General features: G+C 36.3%; 1 protein-coding gene across 5 annotated transcripts in view; it reads right to left on the minus strand.

The window, feature by feature from the left end:
* Positions 1 to 1635: 1635 nt before the first annotated feature.
* LOC117419806 (ankyrin repeat and sterile alpha motif domain-containing protein 1B-like) overlaps positions 1636 to 19891 on the minus strand; it is a 260532-nt gene continuing 242276 nt past the window's right edge. For 3 of the 5 annotated variants that reach the window (XM_058986231.1, XM_058986226.1, XM_058986225.1), the window contains one exon: positions 1636 to 1949. In XM_058986231.1, the coding sequence (XP_058842214.1) occupies positions 1865 to 1949 (85 nt within the window). In that variant the 3' untranslated portion in view covers positions 1636 to 1864. The remainder of the gene's footprint in view (positions 1950 to 19891) is intronic. The other 2 variants (XM_058986230.1, XM_058986233.1) reach the window with 2 other exon arrangements.

Below are 19891 nucleotides of genomic sequence, written 5' to 3' on the forward strand. Positions count from 1 at the left end.
CTACTTGGGGTGAATAGAACATCCAAAAATGAACGTAACGTAATCGCCAGGATCAGTACCGGTACATATTATACAATAAGAAGTCGAATGAAATGCTATCCCAGTGTCATGAAAAAAAAAAAAAAATTGTTGATAGCAGATTTCTTTTTTTTTTTTTTTTTAAACGGGCAGAGCCGGGTAGTTGTATTTTTGTATTATTATTATTATTATTATTATTATTATTATTATTATTATTATTATTATTATTATTATTATTATTATTATTTCTTCAGTCGAAAACCCAAAGCAAATTTAAAAACTTCATCTTGACGCTTCTGAGAAGACCTTTATAGGTATTAAGTAATTTTGATTTATACGTTTCGAGGGGACCGCTTGGCATGCTGACAGGGTACAGCCAAAATGTGCTCCCTTGTACTGGAACGGTGGGCTTGTTTTTACATGCCGAGAATTTGGGCTTCATAATGTTTCTGTGTAAGCAAACATGTTGGACTACTTTACGAGAGTAACCAAATGTTTAAAACTAAAAGTTAATATCTTTAAAGTGGTTAAAACATTCATACGTTCTGTATTAGTATTCTAGTTTGTTTACATTTGTTAGCCTTGAGTTTGATTGAAGTTCAATGTAATGGAGCACTGTGCCTTTAAGAAATGAATCTGGTAGGTGACATCACAGATGACGTATAATATGTCCATGGACTTGAAAAAGTGTACCGTCCGTAGTTGTAGCTTACTACAAAGATAAGAAATAAAAGAAAATATATCTGAAAGAGACACTGCTTCAAGCAAACTGCTCCGTGAGTAGAATAGTTTATTGTTTGTATGTATTAAATAAATAATACGTATTGCTTTATTAAACATTTAACTCGAACTGTGGCAAAATAAAACAAAAAAAAGTAGACTGTAAAGAAGTCTTGTGCGTGTTTCGTTTAACGGTGCAACAAACACAACATATATTATGATAGTAATAAGACTAATACATATACTAATATTTGATACTGTATATTATTCATTTAAAATTATTCAGTGTTGTGTAATTGTTCAAAAGGGGCTTGTTTTGGTTCGGCGAGATTTCGCTTGGAATTTTTCTTTCTTGTGTTTTGTTACCGCGAATGCTTTCGCGTCGTCATTTGCGAAGTGCTAACTTTGATTTGGTCAGGCCCTATATCAGAATTGTCACCTACACCTTCAAAATGATGTTTTAAAACTGCCAGCGTAATGTAGATTATCATTATTCACTTGTTAGTCAATGCCAAAGTGAGCTGAACATAGGGAGGCACCAGAGAGAGCGCAGTTATTACACAAAGCTGGAAAATTGTGTGAGGACTACCTCACATGGAATGCAGGTGCCTGCATTCTGTACGTACAATACACAGTGCTTCCAGGGAAGTTTACTGTGGGGGTGAAGTTTCAAAAGGTAGAACAAGAGAATATTTTGGTAGTAAAGAGAATCTGCCCGAGTACCTAAGAATGATCAAGCCCCAAGAGGAACACAGCAAACAAAACAAAAAGTCTTGAAAAGCAAAATCCTCAGTAAAAGTTAACAAAAGTTGTGTTTGGATTTTAAACTTATTGGCCAGATTTTTTGCCCTGGTGGTTATGCTTTGTTTTTCTTATATATTATAAAAAGAGATCTATCATTCTTTCAGGGTTTAAAAGCTTTGATTTATTTTAAAGGATCAGAAAACTTACATATAAGCTGATTATCTCTCGTATTCGCTAAAAACTGCCTTGGTAAATAAAATAGATAGATGATCAAACAAACACTGGTTCCACATACTATACGTTCCAGTGTCAATACATGTACAATTTAGCATTCAGTTTTGAGTATATCCTTTCTTCTGCTCTAACGTCAGCTCACGTCACCTCATGTCCTTGAGACAAGAGTCACCCACTGGTTCCAGAAGCTCATCTGTTTCTTGTTTTCCTTCTGTCTCTTCATTTGCTGTCTCCTGAAATGAAATTAAGCATCAAACAGATGGAGCTTTAAGGTAATGGACGTATTTTGTGGTTTTGACTCCATAACGCCTCAGAGTGTGTACCTAATGTAATCTGTATATAATTATTTGTATTTGTTAATTCCCTGCCCTGAATAATCTGTCACTGTGTGTGTATGTACAATACACCTCTTGTACTGAAAAAGTGAGATTTTTTCCCAGTAAACCAGTGACAAAAAGTCAGTTTTTCAAAAACATGTCAGAAACAAGTAAGGTGTAGGTAGAAGCCCTGAGCTGTTTTTTGTTTCTAATTTGAAACTGTAATAGCTTGCCATTCCTTTTGGAGAAAACTTTGCTCTGGGGAAAAAGTTCACTAACCTTTTGTGATTATTGACGTGTGGTGAATCATGAGGATCTTTTCAGAAATGTATTTCAAATATATATCTTTATAGTATAATACACTGTAAATCCAAATATTGTGTCAAAAAACATATTGTATTGTATATACATCAGCATCAGCTTTGTCTTCTATTGCACGGTAGTGGTAGATTAATCTGAGGAAATTAAAAACACCCCACTACTCATCATGTCAACAAGCAGATGATGAACCTCATTGTTAATTGTCAATTCAACAGTGTTAATATTAGCCAACCCAATCCAAAGCCAAAGATTAATTCTAACCCCCCCCCCCCCCCCCCCTTCTATTTTTCATGCTGATAAATCTTTTATGTAGATGAATCTGCTTCACCACTTCCACTGAATAGATTCAGTACCATCACTCCTCCCACCTAAGGATTGGAGTACTAAACATATCATTTAAAATACCATTCTATACCTTTGGTATCTTGTTAAAGCATAAACTCTCATTTGTAATTTACCCCTAGGAGAAAAACAACTTGAATCAAACAACTCAGTACCACCTGGTAACGTGGTTTATTTTTTCTCTCATTTTGAAACATTACAAAGCTTTTTCTCCTTTCCAAAAAAGGGAGAATTGACAAACTAGAGAAACTCGAAATGATGCCTCCTTGTGTGAGCATTGTAGCATTCTTAGGTATTCCTATTAATCAATACTCACTGTCCCTTGCAAACCAGGCAGTGTGATATATCTGTAACACATTAATCGCTCTGCCAGTTCTAGAGTATTGTTAGAAACACAACTTAAGACTTCAGAATGTTGTTTAGCTTAAAATAAAGGACGCAAGGTAGGAAAGGCTAAACACAAGGCTAAACATTTAAGTGTTAAACCCCTTTCACATTGGCACTCCTACCTGGGTCTGAACCCGGGTTCTGGCTACCTGGGTCACAATCCTGCGTCGTGTGAAACCATGTACCTGGGTTGACTTGGATCCCTCAGGATATGGGTTGACACGCTTTGACACGGGTTGAGCGAGACAAAATGCTTGAGAGCTGATGCAATAACAAACAGCCACGCCTGCGGGAAGGTTTTACTTCCGCAAGGAACATTTCTGTTTATTTTGTTTTGTTGATTGAGACACAGCATGAGCCAGTTGCAGCAGGGATGTAGAAACATTTGCTCTAATCAACATTTGGGCTAACGGTTCAATCCAGAGCAGCTTGAATGGAAGCATCTGTAACAAGCTGCTTCTGGGGCATTGATACGCATATTGTGCACTTGTGTCTGTCACCCAGGTCAAACCCTGCTTTAACAAAAGCAGTGTGAAATCGCGTAGCCAACCCGCATGATACCGGGTCCTGACCCGGGTAGGTTCTTCACGGGTAGAGCATGCCAGTGTGAAAGGGACTTTAGCTATTTCACAGAAGCTACTACTAGTATAGAAATCCAATTAGTCCTAACTTCTTACGGATTTCTAACAGAAAAGTCTAAATTAAAAGTCAACTACTCACTACCAAATGTTTTTCAAATTAGGTGTCCAATCTGACACCTAAAGGTCACGGTCATTAGGCAGAATGAGAATCAGCTGTGCCACGAGGCAACGAACTGTCAACGTAGATTAGAAGAAGCTTTTATTAAGCAAAGGTCTATAAAGATTTTTCTTAAAGGCAAGCTTGCCATTCACTTCAAACAATGTTGCGCCAGAGTTTATGGGGAGAGATTTAATACAGCAGGTGTTTGTCATACACTACAGCCATTACATGTTGCAGGGTGGGATTGTTGTTTGGTTATTTATTTATTTATTTATTTATTTATTTATTTATCAATTTGTTTGTTTTGTAGTGAAACCAAATGCAAAGAAACATCATTCCAAAAATATAGATTTATATAGAAGAGTTTCCAATAGTAGATTGTAAGAGGGCAGTTACTCCAACAGGAACAAGGTCATCCCGGGGTGTGAATTTGTCTGAAAATGGTAAACCTATACTCCCATTTTTCTCAGTGTGGAGACAAGACCTAGACAAATAACATCAGTATCAGTATTTTTTTTTACATTTTTGAAAATAAATACATCAGCAGCAAAATCTGAATCAGTCTGAAACATATATATTTTTATTTTCCAACAAAACATATTCAGATGTTATTTTAAGATGACTGTGAACAAGACAGCAATCAATCAAGTAACAGTATATCCAAATGTTTTAATAAATCAATTATGTAACAAGATTAATCAATTTAATTAATCATATAGGCATCAATTGGATTTTTTAATTAATGTTATCAAGTACAAAAGTTAGTATGAAAACCTTTTTATAAAAAAAGCACATGTCTACATCTCTAAACTTAGGCCTCAGTACAAATGCATTCATTACAACTCATAAGCAAAAACATTATTCTATGAACACACTTAAAAAAATGAATATCCCAAAACACATGTAATTGTTTTAAATACTGAATTTTTACTAACTGTTAATTAAGATGGAATTTCGTGAGGCGGACAAACTCAGAAGCTGGTTTGGTGTATATGGAACAGGTTTTAGCCTTTTCGTGAAACCATTTAGTTTCATTTCTGTTCTTGCATCATGGCTGACAGTGATTTGGCTATGCTGTTTGTGTATTGCGGGTATTTTTTTTTCAGACAAAGTTCCAAGCAGTATTCATATCATATGGAATAAATTATAACATTAATATTACGGGTCAAATATATAACAAAAAAAATTCTCGCTATACAGTACAGACCACCGTAAATCAAAGCTACGTTTATTGTATTTTGCCAGTAATTGCATGTACCGTTGTAATTTATCTATTCGAATACAGTGAATTAGCAGTACAGCTATGGCCAAAAGTTTTGCATCTCCCTATATAATTAAATCATTTTGCTTCATATTCGAATGAAGCCTGTGGAATAATGCTATGTTAATGTATTGAATTACATACCGCTTTGTAGTTTTCCATACTTAATGAAAAACTGACAATTAAAAAATGTGACATTTCGAAATCCAACATGAAATACTGTACTACTATTATTGCTTACGGTAGACTTTTGCGATATCGTTCTGTAGTTTCTTTGATTACATGTTGTTAAATTAAACATCAAAATGTTCTCAATCCAAAAAACAACAAAAAAAAATGTAGGTGATGCAAAACTTTTGGCCATAGCTGTACCTGGAACTCCGAGCAGACCGGGCTGTTCGACCAAACAAGCAGAACACATTCCACGGCAGGAAGGTGGAATGGTTTCGCCAAATCACATTGTCCAGCTCTGTTTGGTCTGTTCGTGCTCTCGAAATTATGCCTTTATTATCCCATCTCCCAGTAGAGAAAACACAACTAATTAATAAAAACCGAAAAACAGAAGCCCTAATTATACTATGTACTGTGTAAAGACCTGATTTATTTTCATATATACAGCTATGGTCAAAGGTTTTGCATCACCTAGAATGTTAGGGTTGAGACATAATTCAAAAAAATAAATAAATAAAATAACCCTATATGAACATGTTATTATTATTATTTATTTCTTAGCAGACGCCCTTATCCAGGGCGACTTACAATTGTTACAAGATATCACATTATTTCACATACAATTACCCATTTATACAGTTGGGTTTTTACTGGAGCAATTTAGGTAAAGTACCTTGCTCAAGGGTACAACAGCAGTGTCCCCCCACCAGGGATTGAACCAGGGATTGAACCCACAACCCTCCGGTCAAGAGTCCAGAGCCCTAACCACTACTCCACACTGCAGGATAGCATCACGAGAAGGCTGTTTACCGACAGGAAGGAGAACCAGAGGCAGAAAGCTGCAGTTTTAAAGCGCAGGTGCACTCTTTTATTAACAGAACAAACAAAACACAGGAACAAATGAACAGGTTTAAACAAAATTGATTATTTAACCAAACACTCTTCTCTTGCTCAGGCTGGGCAGTTGCCTTTCCTGAGCTGTACCTCCCTAAACAAAGCTTGCTTTTATACCATCTGGCTGGGGCTTGATGGATGATCAGTTGTTCAATCAAGCTACATTCCACACATGTATTTGGCAGGGATGGCATCAACCCCATCCCTGACAAACTTAAATTTAAAATAATTCATCTTTATTTAACAGTGAACAAACAAAAACACACTAATTATATGCGCAGGGCCACAGAATATAATTTCTATATTTTATTTAACATCATGTAATCAAAGAAACTACAAAATGATACCGCAAAATACCCGAAACCATAATAGTACAGTATTTCGTGTTCGATTTTGAAATGTCACATTTTTCAATTTCTGTTTTTCATTATGTATATGGAAAACTACAAAGCTGTATGTAATTCAATATATTAACGTAACATTATTCAGCCGGTTTCATTCTTTATGAAGCAAAATTAGTTAATTCTATTGGGTGATGCAAAACTTTTGGCCATAGCTGTATATCAGATAGTGAAATAACAATATTAGTTGCTGGTCAGCAGTTTTAAGTCGGGTCATCTTCCTATACTATAATTGAGTCATTTTTCCTAGACAGGTCCGGAGTGTTGATCATTATACAATATGAGGAGTTTCCTTTAACTTATTTTGACTTTTTGTTTCTCCTGATGTGTTTGCACTGCCTCTGTTGTGAATACAAGCTGCACTCAAACCAAGCTCTTAAAAAAATGCTTCTGAAAGGCTGGGAAAAGTATTTATAAATAATTATCTCTCTATAATGCTATCTACTGTATACTAGAACCTCTGGTGTGAATTCTAACCATTTTTGGTTTCACAAAACTGCATTTGTGCTCTGATCATAAAGGCTTACATCTCCCTTGTGTGCTACACTGAATCTCGATTAGACTATAACGGCATAGTCCTACTGTATTTGCCTAACCTCCCATCTAAATATTTTATTTAACAACATGTGTACGCAGTACATGAGATTCATATTTTATACTGTATTTATACTGTAGTCCAGTTAAATAATGATAAACATGTTAACATTTTTATCAACCCAAAACCAGTAAATGTCAACGTTGTTGCATGAGTAGAGATTGGAGTGATCCACCTACTGCTTTCTTACCTCTTATTAGCTTATTAGCTTTATTAACATTACTACTGGCCACACTTCTATAGTGCTGATAGTCTTTTGGTTACTTGTTTTGTTTTTTTAAGTATATGAAGATGTTCTCAAATAGGGCACAACTCTACAGATAAACTCTAATCCCCTAATTAACATTACTACTAGACTAGATTACTAGATTCTAGTTTTAAAATTGTATATGTGTGTTTTTTTTGGTTTTTTTTTACAGTATAGTAGCTGACTTAAGTTGGAGTTATTGCAAGCCAGTAATAAAAGTGGCTTCCCCCATAACTCCCCATATTGGATTACTGATTGTGATTAAAGCGTCCCTACGTGTTGCTACAGCTGTTTAAATGACGTACCTGTCATTTTTCTTTTCATTGTTAACATCCTCACAACCTTTTACACTTATTTAATTTTAAAGTCTGTTTCAAAGCTCTTTTCAAAATGGCCACTCTAGTTGCCCACACATTGCCCACAAACAGGTAACACGGCAACGACAACAATTCATGATGTGGTATGGAACAGAAAAGCCAGAGCACTTTTATGTTGTGTGTTTAGAGGACAGATCTCAAACCCCAGTGCACTAGAGCAGACATTTTGGATTTCTTTGATTATTATCTAGTCTTAGGATTCACACAGCAGATATGGTAAACTTGTTTTAACTGGCTCTGGCTTGAAATTCTCAAGGTTGTCGTGTCTAACCAGAGACAGAACCATGCAATTACTTTTCAGTGCAGTCTCTTCTGTGTGCATAAAAACAAAACCATTTAGGGTTTGACTGGATATAAATGAATGAACAAAGTGCAGTGTTACTGTAAGTGACAGACTTACTATGATGACATCCAAACAAAGTACATTTGCATTGACCCTGCCTAGACAGCCTAATCAAAAATCCAATATTTGAAATGCTATATTCACAAAGCTTTGACAGTATGAGTTGTTCAGTGAATGATTTTCAATGCCTTGTTTCTTTTATCAACAGTCTAGAGTAGAATTTCATGAATATCAAACTGAATAACACACTTATGTCCACAGGGTCAGATTTCCTACTCCCCTTAGAATTGATTTGTTTTGATCAAAATGATATTGTTGATTTACCTGCATAACTGCATTCACTGGATTGCCTAATTACCATACTAATTACCACTGTACTCGCTTAAAAGAATTACAATAATACAAGAGAGCGATTTATGCTTTTCTGAGAGAAATTTTCATTAAAAGTAATGTATATCCTGTCATCTCTTATAATAATTAAACCACTAATATCTCATGGTCTGGTTACAGTTTGTTAAAGTGTGGTTCACTTTTGTACCCTTGCCTAAAGGTACAGTGCTCTCTTGTATAATTAAACATCAATCAAATGAATACAGTTAAAATTGCTGGATTTCTGTTTGTATGCTGCTGCTGAACACATTGAACAGATACTAATACTGAAACTATTCGTTGGCTATGTTATTACTTTAATGTCCCGACCGGAACTATCAATGCTTGGCACGTCTCTCTCTGGTTTTGTGATATGGACTAATGTCCACTCGGGGGATAAGTTGAGAACACCAAACTACACTTGTGAGCAACATCTAGGTATCCAGGCTCAGGAATTATTTAAGGCAAATTTTAATCAGAAATGCGCTTATGATATGTATTAAAAGCCTCTAATCAAGGTCACTTACAGGTCATTGCCATTATAAAAATGAACTAAAGCTTGAGATAAGCACGCTGTGTTTTGTCAGGCAATATTTTTTATTATGCAGTATATGATTTTCTGATATGAAGCAAATGTCATTCATAGGCATACACAGATAGATAGATGATGAAAATGCTTATCTATACAGCACACTTAAAATGAAGGAGGTATTGTGCTAGTTTTATATAGTACTAAAGTGGATTTTGGTTCTAAAATGGGTTCAATTTGGCAGATTATGTTAGGCACAAGATTGAGTATTGCTGCTACAATGTACGGTGACATATTCAGTACCTGGCATCGCAAGGCAAAACTAAGGCACACAAGGGTATTGCATGGATTGGTTTATTGAAGGTTGAGACGTGGTAGAGTTTGATCGATTAAGGGCTTGTCATGTTAAATAATGTAGCCCGTCCTTCTCAACAGTAAAACAAATGCTTTGTTCCAGGAATTCTTCTCATTGATTAATTTGTTTATATTTTCTGATGTTCTGCTGTGTGTGTATTTCGCAGATGAGCTGCAGTGTTTGTGGTTATTTTGTTTTGATGCTTCAGTTGCCCTGCTTCACGTCTGACATATTTCTTGAGGAACACAGGCGTGTTAAGGAAGGTTTTTTTTTTTTTGTCAGTGCTGTCTTCTTGTTTTACTTTTGCTTTTCTTTTTTTCATGTTTCTGGGGGTGAACGGATTTTAGTGGAGCAACCGAAAGTCCAAAAAGTGTGCACTTTAGCCTAGAAAATGTTCCATATTCACAGTTTATGACAAGACATTTAATTTTTGAAATAGTGCCAAGCTGAATTTGATTTGGCTACCATGGAAACCAAGTGACACACAATTACCGCCCTTCAGCACAGAATATAAAGCCCAGTGGCCAGTTGCACAAAGCAATCATCTCCGTAATTGCTTCTTAAGTTGCAGAAATCATCTTAATACACACTTAATGCACAAGATCAATTAAATTGATCTTGAAGTGTTATAAAACTTAATACTTCTGTCTGTGCAACCGGCCATAGAACTTTCTGCGGCGCTTCCACATCTACAGTGAGTGTGTTTTTATGTGTGTAATCTGATTATTTTTTAAAAAAAATGCTTTTACCTACATGGTGCTGTCTTTGTTGGATAGGGGAGCTTGTTTGAGTTTGCAAATCTACTGCTGGTACACCTACTGCAGTATCTCCATAAACCATTTAAGCTGGCAACTTTATATTCTCAGTGTTGTGGAAACTCCTTGGGCAACATCTAACGGCACCTTTCACTTTGACCGGTGACCTAGGATGGCAAGCACATTGGCATAATGTGAGTTTTTGGTCTACAGATGATAAAAAACCTATTGCTTTGAGATATTAGCTTCATTCTCAGTATACACATATGTATTCCGTGATTTCTTATGCCTACATCCATAATCCCGACACTTCTAATGCTCTTTAAAAAGAATGTTCAAAATCAAGTAATTCTAACTGTAATAATGTACTAATCTGGCTTTCAGGCAAACCATTCTACTTTCAAGAATTCTTGAAAAATAAGTTTACTTCACTTCCCAGTATGCTGTTTGTCTTTCATAAAAACATTTCTTTCTGCACAGCTAAAGAAGGGCTTTTGTCTGAAATGTCTTAAATGTTTTTTAATCATTTAAACCGTGGTATTTATTTCAATTTTTTGTACACTACTGTTAACTCCATTCAAAACTACTCTCACTATATGTGTGTGTGTCCAAATATAAACTAGTAATTTGTATCTAATAAAGCCCTACTCTTTTTTACTAAAACATTTTACTAAGAAACATGTACAGCAGTTTCAGTCACTTGTGGGTTAAGTTTCTGACAGTACAGTTTTTCAATATTAGGGGAGATATTGCTGAAAGATGCCGATTTTCATTAGACCTCTGTTTTTAATGTTCTTTTCGTTTAGAATGTGTTGAATCTCATCTTCAGAAAGCTGGCAGAAACGTGATTCTGCCATAGCTTTTCTTTGATGTAAAAGGTGACCACATCAGTCTTGGTCAGAGTGGTTGCTATAAGTAGGCCTACTGTTGCTATGGAAGACTTAAAGTATATGTACCGTTGTTATGAACATAGGCCTTTGTGGGCTATAGCAAGAGTATATAGTTGCAGAACGAAGGCTCCCACAGGGTAGCTCCCACGGTAGCTCCCACAGGGTAGCTCACACAGGGTAGTGCTGCGCAAGCAACTCGTAATTTACGTCGTGCTTCATTCACCTTCAACATCGCTACCACATGACGATAAACGGTATGAGGGAGAACACTGAACATAGTGCTATTCTGTACTTTTATTAGTTGTATAAGAGGACTATCATAGGTGTGATTTTTTTTCCAGCTGATGATACAATCAGAGGAGAGTCACCTATCACATCGCAGGGGTGATCAAGAATATTTTTCACAGGGGCCAAAATGAGAGTATACAAATTCCTTTGGGGCCGTATGATAACTATTTAAAAATCAATTACAAAAAAAAAAAATGACTACTAAGATATATAAAATGTACTCCCCAAATGTTACTGCTGCTTTGCATGTTTGATTATTGTAAGGAAAGTCCTTTGCATGTCGCCTGTCAGTGTTGATAGACATCAGACTCTGTAAAGTGGTCTTACCTAAAGATGCACGAAATTTGTTATTCAAAAGGTTCATCCTGAAAAATCCAGATTCCACACAAACTGTAGTTGGTCTTGATACTAGCAAGGAAAGGCAGAGTTCCAAAATTCTGGAATTCTTCTGCCTGGTATAACTTCATGAAAAGTTTTTCAGGCGTTTCTTTGTGTGTTTCTACCAACTCATCCACAATTCTGTCATGGCAATACAAGAAAAACTCATCTTGCGCTTTCTGATGGTTAAAGCACCCAGGGAAGTATCTGTCTACAACAGCTGTGATGTTGCACAAATCCATTTGTTTGCTTTTTCACTGTGAAGGTCAGAGAGAGGCTAAATTTTGCAATACAAAAGGCATCTCTGGAAACCTCTTCTGAACTGCATTTCCCACAGGTACCATGTAGTCAAAGCAGTTTTTCCAAACTGCTTCCACTTGTTTTTCTTTCAACAAGCCATTCTCCGCAGCTTGTGCTGCAACCTTATTGTAGTCATTGCTTCGGAATGCTACATCTTGAATATTGTTAAGGTTATCACAAGTTAGAAGTGATTCTCAAGAAAGTTGTGTGTCTTGGACAACAGGCCTCAAAAATAATCTGATGTAGCTCTCAATCTTGCAGTATGCAGTGTAAATATCTAAACAGTGATTTTTCAGTGCTGTTTTTAGTTTGTACAGTACAGGGAGTTCTCCATTAAACAAAAGAATGTACATTTGAAATTCAGTATCTGAAACTGCATCATAGATTTCAGATGCCTTTTTCTTTTTCTCATAATGCACGTCAGGATCCTGTTTCTCTTGCTCAAAGTAACTGACGATTTCTGGCAGAAGAGTAGCAATTCGTTCAACACACATGGCAAGCGACAACCATCTGATTTTGTGGTACTGAACCAGTGCAGTGTACTTAGAGTTAGGTTCTATTAGTTCAATTAGCTGTCTGAATTTGACTTTACTCACTGGGTTATTCAGTATGTAGTTGAGCACCTTAGTAATAGTAGCTTCCACGGAGCCTGGGATGTGTTTTTTCAGTGCATCCTTTGTATGCCTGCTTGATGGCATATCTCTAAATACCTTGCACTAGTGTTGTGTTTTTTTTTTGTGTTTTTTTTGTTTTTTAAATTTCATTCTAGGGATACAATATCACTGTCTGTAATACTTTAAGGACCGTATACCCAATACAGTTTCAGTTAATATGTATTCTACATAATTAATTACAATCGGCTTACAACAGTGCAACAGTTTAGTAACTTAGTAACTATAACACGAATACAAATGGAAGGTTAGAATTCTTTACCCATCTCTCTGTGGGTATTGAGATTATTACAATGAATATCATGCCTCAGATTTCATACATAATGTCAATGTTACCTCTACAAATTCCTCACAAAAGATGTACTCAAATATTTTCATTGTTTTCCAAATTCATTGAGAAGGAATGTAAATGATGTTAAAGGGAGGGCTATCACTCATGTGATGTTTCAGTGGCTTCTCGTGTTGCATTTATTAATACTGCAACTTGTACATTCATTTGATGAATTCCATGCTAAAGTTGCCTATTTATGATCAAATCATGTGTAGATTTGGAAGGATTGCCCTCTGAGAACATAAGACAACGGATTTTAACAACGGCTTATTTTTGTAAAAAAAATCAGTGGTTTATACAATATCTGGAATAATGCATTTCAACTGTTTAATAAATCACACAGACATGAATAATTTTTTTTTACGTATTTGAGCAAAAAGTAATCATTTTACAATTCACTGAATTTCCTGTCTCTGAAGGTTAGAGTTAAATTTAGAAAGTGTACCCTAAAGGTACTTTAATGGAGACTTTAATTTGTTCTTTCATTTCATTAATTTGTTGTTCATTGCCAGCAGGACTGGATTACAAAACAACCTTTTTCTATTAATTACCTCAGCAGTGAAGGCAGCCAGTAGCACCTGAATTAATAAAATACATCTTGAAAGGGGATTGTGCTTTACGTTGTAAATAAGTAATTGCTGAAGGCACAACCTACAGTTTATACACTACAGTAGGTCATTCAAAAAACAGGTATGGTTTTGTTAATAAGCGCTCCTAAAACCTGATTTCCATTTATTTCACAGCAATATAATTAACATACTGTCTGACATTTAGTTAAAATCCAAGCTTTCTTGACAGCTTAGTCAATGTTGGGATCTCTGTGTTGTGTATCATTGCTGCATTATAATCTGCATTCTGACAAAACTTTGACAAAACTCTGATTAAACACTGACTTATCAGCATTCCAAAAGTCAAAACACACTTGATAGATGTTTCTGTATTGTTTTGAAAAGCCTATTTTGAAAATATTATGCAAAATAAATACAGACCTTCCATACATTTATGAATGAGAACAATAAAAAAAACAGATTAACTTTGCAGAATTCCTTATGGCAAACGCTCATGGAATATTTAACTAGATGCTGCTGACGGCTAGACAGGTGATGATAAAACTGGCTCTCGGCACTTGCAGACAACTGATGCCCCAGAAAAATAGCGAATAAGCACAAAAACAAAACCAACGGAAGACATTGAATAAAAATGAGTGCTTTTTTGCAAATAAAATATTGCCTTGCCAGTAGTTCAACTTGATAAAATCAATATATAAAATATTGACCACATCTGTTTTATCTGCTGTAGCTAAGGTAAGCAAAACAAAACTGTAACTTTTACACTGAACATTTTACAAGAAATAGCCTCCCTACTGTAGCTGATATCACATATATGTGTTGCACATGGATGTATTTCTAAACATAGATCTACGTCCACCTGGCCATATCCATCACTGTTTCCCAGATGTTAACTGTATGTGACCTTGCTGGCCTGTCTAGTGCTGTAGTGCCTTGAAGTGCAAGGCCAGCAGAAAGCTAATTCATTGAATTTCAAAGTAATGTAGCAATTCAAATTGACTTCACAATTTTATATTTTTTTTTGGTCATGACTTTAAGACAATTTGTCAGCTTCTGTCCAGTTTCTAAAAATCACTATGGCTGTTGCATGGCAAATCCAAAATGAATAAACCGTTTCCAAATGCATGTAATTGAGCAGTACAAAGTATCAAGCGATTAATGCACAACAAGAATGGTCACTTCTTCTTGTACTGAACAGCAACAAACAAAATTGAATTAAAAAAACAAGACAACATTATTTTCAAATTGGTATGGCATAGTTTGTTATGCAGAAACTTTACAATACTATTTACTCATCTCAGAAAAGATGAAGTTATCAGAACAGTTGTTTAGGAATCAAATGCATTAGAGGCCACGGACTACTAGTGCAATGCAGGAATTATAAAACACCTGCCAAAAAAACAGTAGGCTGACTTTAAAGGGAGAGTACCAACCAATGAAGATGGCCACTGTCTCACACAACAAGCTGAATTCCTGTGATTGTCTCAGTGCTGGGACAGAGAAGATTGACAGCCAAGTGAGGTCTTTTCTGGCCAGGTTAAAAAAAAAAAAAAAGAAAGTTTGAAGTTCTTTTGAAGACTGACAGGTGGTGTCAGAGCTGTACAGCAAGGCAAGATGGAGTGTGTCGGCAGGGTTGACAGATTCGCAGTATTAAAAGTCTAGACATGAGTGTGGCTTGCATAACAATAAATAAGTAATATCTAAACCCCAGAGCAAGACATCAGCTTCACACACAGAGGTCTTGCAAATAAATGTGGCAGATTGGCTTAGTTTGTGTAACTTACAGTATATATTTTTGAACACGAATATATAACTGTCAAAGAGATGCAGGTTTCTACTCTAGGTAGGGTAACTGTATCTCGATGTTATTCTCCCTGCGATCACTTCTTTTATTTCCTTATGGATTTAATCCTGAAATGCCATTTGTGTCAAACCTCTCGGAAGCTACAGTTCTGATCTTGACATTATCAGATTCCCAGATGGTGTATATCCTGTAGCATTTGACTAAATTAGGGAGCTACAATGTTGTGTGTGTATGTACATGTATATATATGTGTATATATGTGTGTGTGTGTATGTACATGTATATATATATGTGTGTGTGTGTGTGTGTGTGTGTGTGTATATACAGCTCTGGAAAAAATTAAGAGACCACTGCAAAATTATCAGTTTCTCTGGTTTTACTATTTATAGGTATGTGTTTGGGTAAAATGAACATTTTTGTTTTATTCTATAAACTACTGACAACATTTCTCCCAAATTCCAAATAAAAATATTGTCATTTAAAGCATTTATTTGCAGAAAATGACAACTGGTCAAAATAACAAAAAAGATGCAGTGTTGTCAGACCTCGAATAATGCAAAGAAAATAAGTTCATATTCATTTTTAAACAACACAATACTAATGTTTTAACTTAGGAAGAGTTCAGAAATCAATATTTGGTGGAATAACCCTGATTTTTGAAGCACAGCTTTCATGCGTCTTGGCATGCTCTCCACCAGTCTTTCACATTGATGTTGGGTGACTTTATGCCACTCCTGGCGCAAAAATTCAAGCAGCTCGGCTTTGTTTGATGGCTTGTGACCATCCATCTTCCTCTTGATCACATTCCAGAGGTTTTCAATGGGGTTCAGGTATGGAGATTGGGCTAGCCATGACAGGGTCTTGATCTGGTGGTCCTCCATCCACACCTTGATTGACCTGGCTGTGTGGCATGGAGCAATGTCCTGCAGGAAAAACCAATCCTCAGAGTAGGGGAACATTGTCAGAGCAGAAGGAAGCAAGTTTTCTTCCGGGACAACCTTGTACTTGACTTGATTCATGCGTCCTTCACAAAGACAAATCTGCCCGATTCCAGCCTTGCTGAAGCACCCCCAGATGAGTCCAATTTTCAGCTTTGCCCAACACCTGGTAGTCTAATGGTTAGACGGAGACCTGGAGAGACCTACAAGCCACAGTGTCTCGCACCCACTGTGAAATGTGGTGGAGGATCGGTGATGATCTGGGTGTGCTTCAGCAAGGGTGGAATCAGGCAGCTTTGGCATGAATCAAGCCAAGTACAAGGTTGTCCTGGAAGAAAACTTGCTTCCTTCTGCTCTGACAATGTTCCCCAACTCTGAGGATTGGTTTTTCCAGCAGGACAATGTTCCATGCCACACAGCCAGGTCAATCAAGGTGTGGATGGAGGACCACCAGATCAAGACCCTGTCATGGCCAGCCCAATCTCCAGACCTGAACCCCATTGAAAACCTCTGGAATGTGATCAAGAGGAAGATGGATGGTCACAAGCCATCAAACAAAGCCGAGCTGCTTGAATTTTTGCGCCAGGAGTGGCATAAAGTCACCCAACATCAATGTGAAAGACTGGTGGAGAGCATGCCAAGACGCATGAAAGCTGTGCTTCAAAAATCAGGGTTATTCCACCAAATATTGATTTCTGAACTCTTCCTAAGTTAAAACATTAGTATTGTGTTGTTTAAAAATGAATATGAACTTATTTTCTTTGCATTATTTGAGGTCTGACAACACTGCGTCTTTTTTGTTATTTTGATCAGTTGTCATTTTCTGCAAATAAATGCTCTAAATGACAATATTTTTATTTGGAATTTGGGAGAAATGTTGTCAGTAGTTTATAGAATAAAACAAAAATGTTCATTTTACCCAAACACATACCTATAAATAGTAAAACCAGAGAAACTGATAATTTTGCAGTGGTCTCTTAATTTTTTCCAGAGCTGTATATATATATATATAATATAAATATGTCAACATTTACCAAGTAAAACGGTAAATGTCCAAAATGTACCTGTAAATCTCAAGAATAATCAAGTGCCTTTGGCTAATGACCGAATGTTTTTCTAATCTCTTTCACACATTTATGCAGTTGCCAACATGACAGAAATTGTTTCTCTTTCTAGTGGGCAAGGGTTCAAAAGATGTATGTGCAATAAGTGTTCCAACAAAAAGTGCTATTGTAAGGCTTCAGGAGTCCTGTGTAACTCCAAGTGTCACAAGAGTCTACTATGCTGCAGTCAGTAAATATATCTATTCACTGCCTGTCTTTGTGGCATTTTGTGTCATAACCAAAGTGTGATTTTCTGTACAACATAACTGTAAAATAGCATATGAAAAGTAGAAAATGTATTTACTTTTGATTTATTTCTTTTATTTATTTTTATGGATATTTGAACAGCTCAAATGAAACAGTTCAAAGCACAAACAAGAAAACAAACGGATTACTGGATTCTAAGAATAAAAAGCCCTGAGTCAATACTAACTATTGCAGTAACTTCATTAGGAAGTACTGAAAAAGTGCTGTAATTCCCTCAAGTGGCTGTGCATAACAAATAATTCCATAAATCATGCAATTCCATTTTCTATATAGATCTGAAATGTGCAGTCAGTCCTCATTCAAAAAATTGGAATTTTTTAACCATCACAACAGAAACAGCCCGCTAGGCCTGAATCATGAAAACTGAAGTTTTAGTCACTTGGTTTTTCTGCATTATAAACTTCTTAATGTTTTAATAAAAATACCGCAGAGAATTGAAGCATTGCTGGTGGAAGCAACCCAAGTATAGGACTGCATCCGGGTCCTGCAGCTGGCCCGTGTGGTTATGAAATTGATAGAAAAAAAATCTTATTGCTGTTTTGGAGGTCAGAGGGGTATTTGGATACATTCTTCTGGACTGATGAGGCCCATTTCGCGCTATGTGGACATTTGAACAACTTCAAATGTGTCATGTGGAGTGAGAAAAACCCATGATCATTAGTGCAGCAGACCTTGAATGATGTCAAAGTCTTCATCAAGAAAGATTTAAACCCGAGACAGACATAGATATGTGTTGTAACAGTAACACTGCCGTGCTCCAGATCATTTTTTTTCTGTCAGTAATAATCACTCCCAGAAATGTATCAGCAGTAGTCATTTGAAATTGCTTATGAACTGCAGTACATTTTTGTGATAATAAAATACGTCATGATTTAGTACAATTACTTTTTATTTCAAGGTGAAGTTTTACACAGGATTAATTTACTGAATTAAATCAGCAGACACGTAGTCATAATAAACTCAAATCATTACATTATAACTGCTTTACACTTTATAATAGCTTTTCTGCAACGGTGTCGGCTGCAACATGTTCCTTACTGGCATTGTGTTTCATCAGTGTTGACAGCTGGCTGTGTATGTTTACTGAAAATGGAGAGGCATACAATTAAATTGTACAGTATATTATGATGGCAACGCTACCAAAATGTATTCTAGTTGTTTCGGGAATTAAATGTGTGTTGTAAATAAATGCTTATTTAAAAAAATATAAAAAAGTTCGGGAACACACATAAACAGTACTTGGATCAGTGTTAAAACAGAATTGCAAACATGTTCAGTCTGTAAACAAGATTAGAGGCCCCTGTGGCAAAGTGGTTTGCAGTGCGCAGGTGTAGAGGTGATGCAATACTGGTGAAGTGGTGGTTTATTTATAATCCAAAGTCTGATGACAACAGTAATGAAATGGAGGGCTGGAAATACCCAAGACTCAAGACTCACCTCTTCAGACAGCACCTGTAGAACTCCTCTTTTCCCTCTGGACACTATCACTCTTCCATAATGCGCTTTACTTGCTCTTATCTGCTCCCTATTTTACTGCATTTAATCCTGTACTTGAGTACTGTAATCTGTCACAAGTGTTATTTAATCTGTAGTATTTTGTATGTAATTATATCCTGATGTAACTATCACTGACACTTATCTGCTCCGTCATTGATTCGTATTTTGTCATATACTTGTACTTGCTAGAACCGAAGTCATTGTATTTTATCTTGCTCTTAATTGTATTAATACTTGTGCTGTGATTCTTGAAATGTATTTTTGTTTATGACTGTAAGTCGCCCTGGATAAGGGCTTCTGCTAAGAAATAAATAATAATAATAATACACACAGTTCAATAAACAACGGGTTGCAGTCCCGAAATAAGACACAGTTAAACACACACACAAAACACAGACATGTGCTGGCCTTAAGCGACAGCTCCGGATCGTGATAGCCATCTAATAAATAACAAGCAGTACAATTAGACGATACAAACAAACAAAACAGTCATGGTTATTTTATACTTGTTCTTTTAACCATAAATAAAGGAACAGATCACCTAGCCACATCCCCTATTTGTACCTTCAGTCACGCCCCCTTGGTTAGCAAGTGCAGCCATTTCTCCTCCAATCCGCGGTTGCCACATCGCCTTCCCTCTGGGGCGATGATTTAATGCACCGCAGCTGTGCCCCCTTTCTAGGTGGTCGACTTCCGAATGACCCTGGAATGAACTGCCAAACCATCCAGTCCGG

The sequence above is a fragment of the Acipenser ruthenus genome, chromosome 14, assembly GCF_902713425.1.
Source record: "Acipenser ruthenus chromosome 14, fAciRut3.2 maternal haplotype, whole genome shotgun sequence".
Taxonomy (NCBI): domain Eukaryota; kingdom Metazoa; phylum Chordata; class Actinopteri; order Acipenseriformes; family Acipenseridae; genus Acipenser; species Acipenser ruthenus.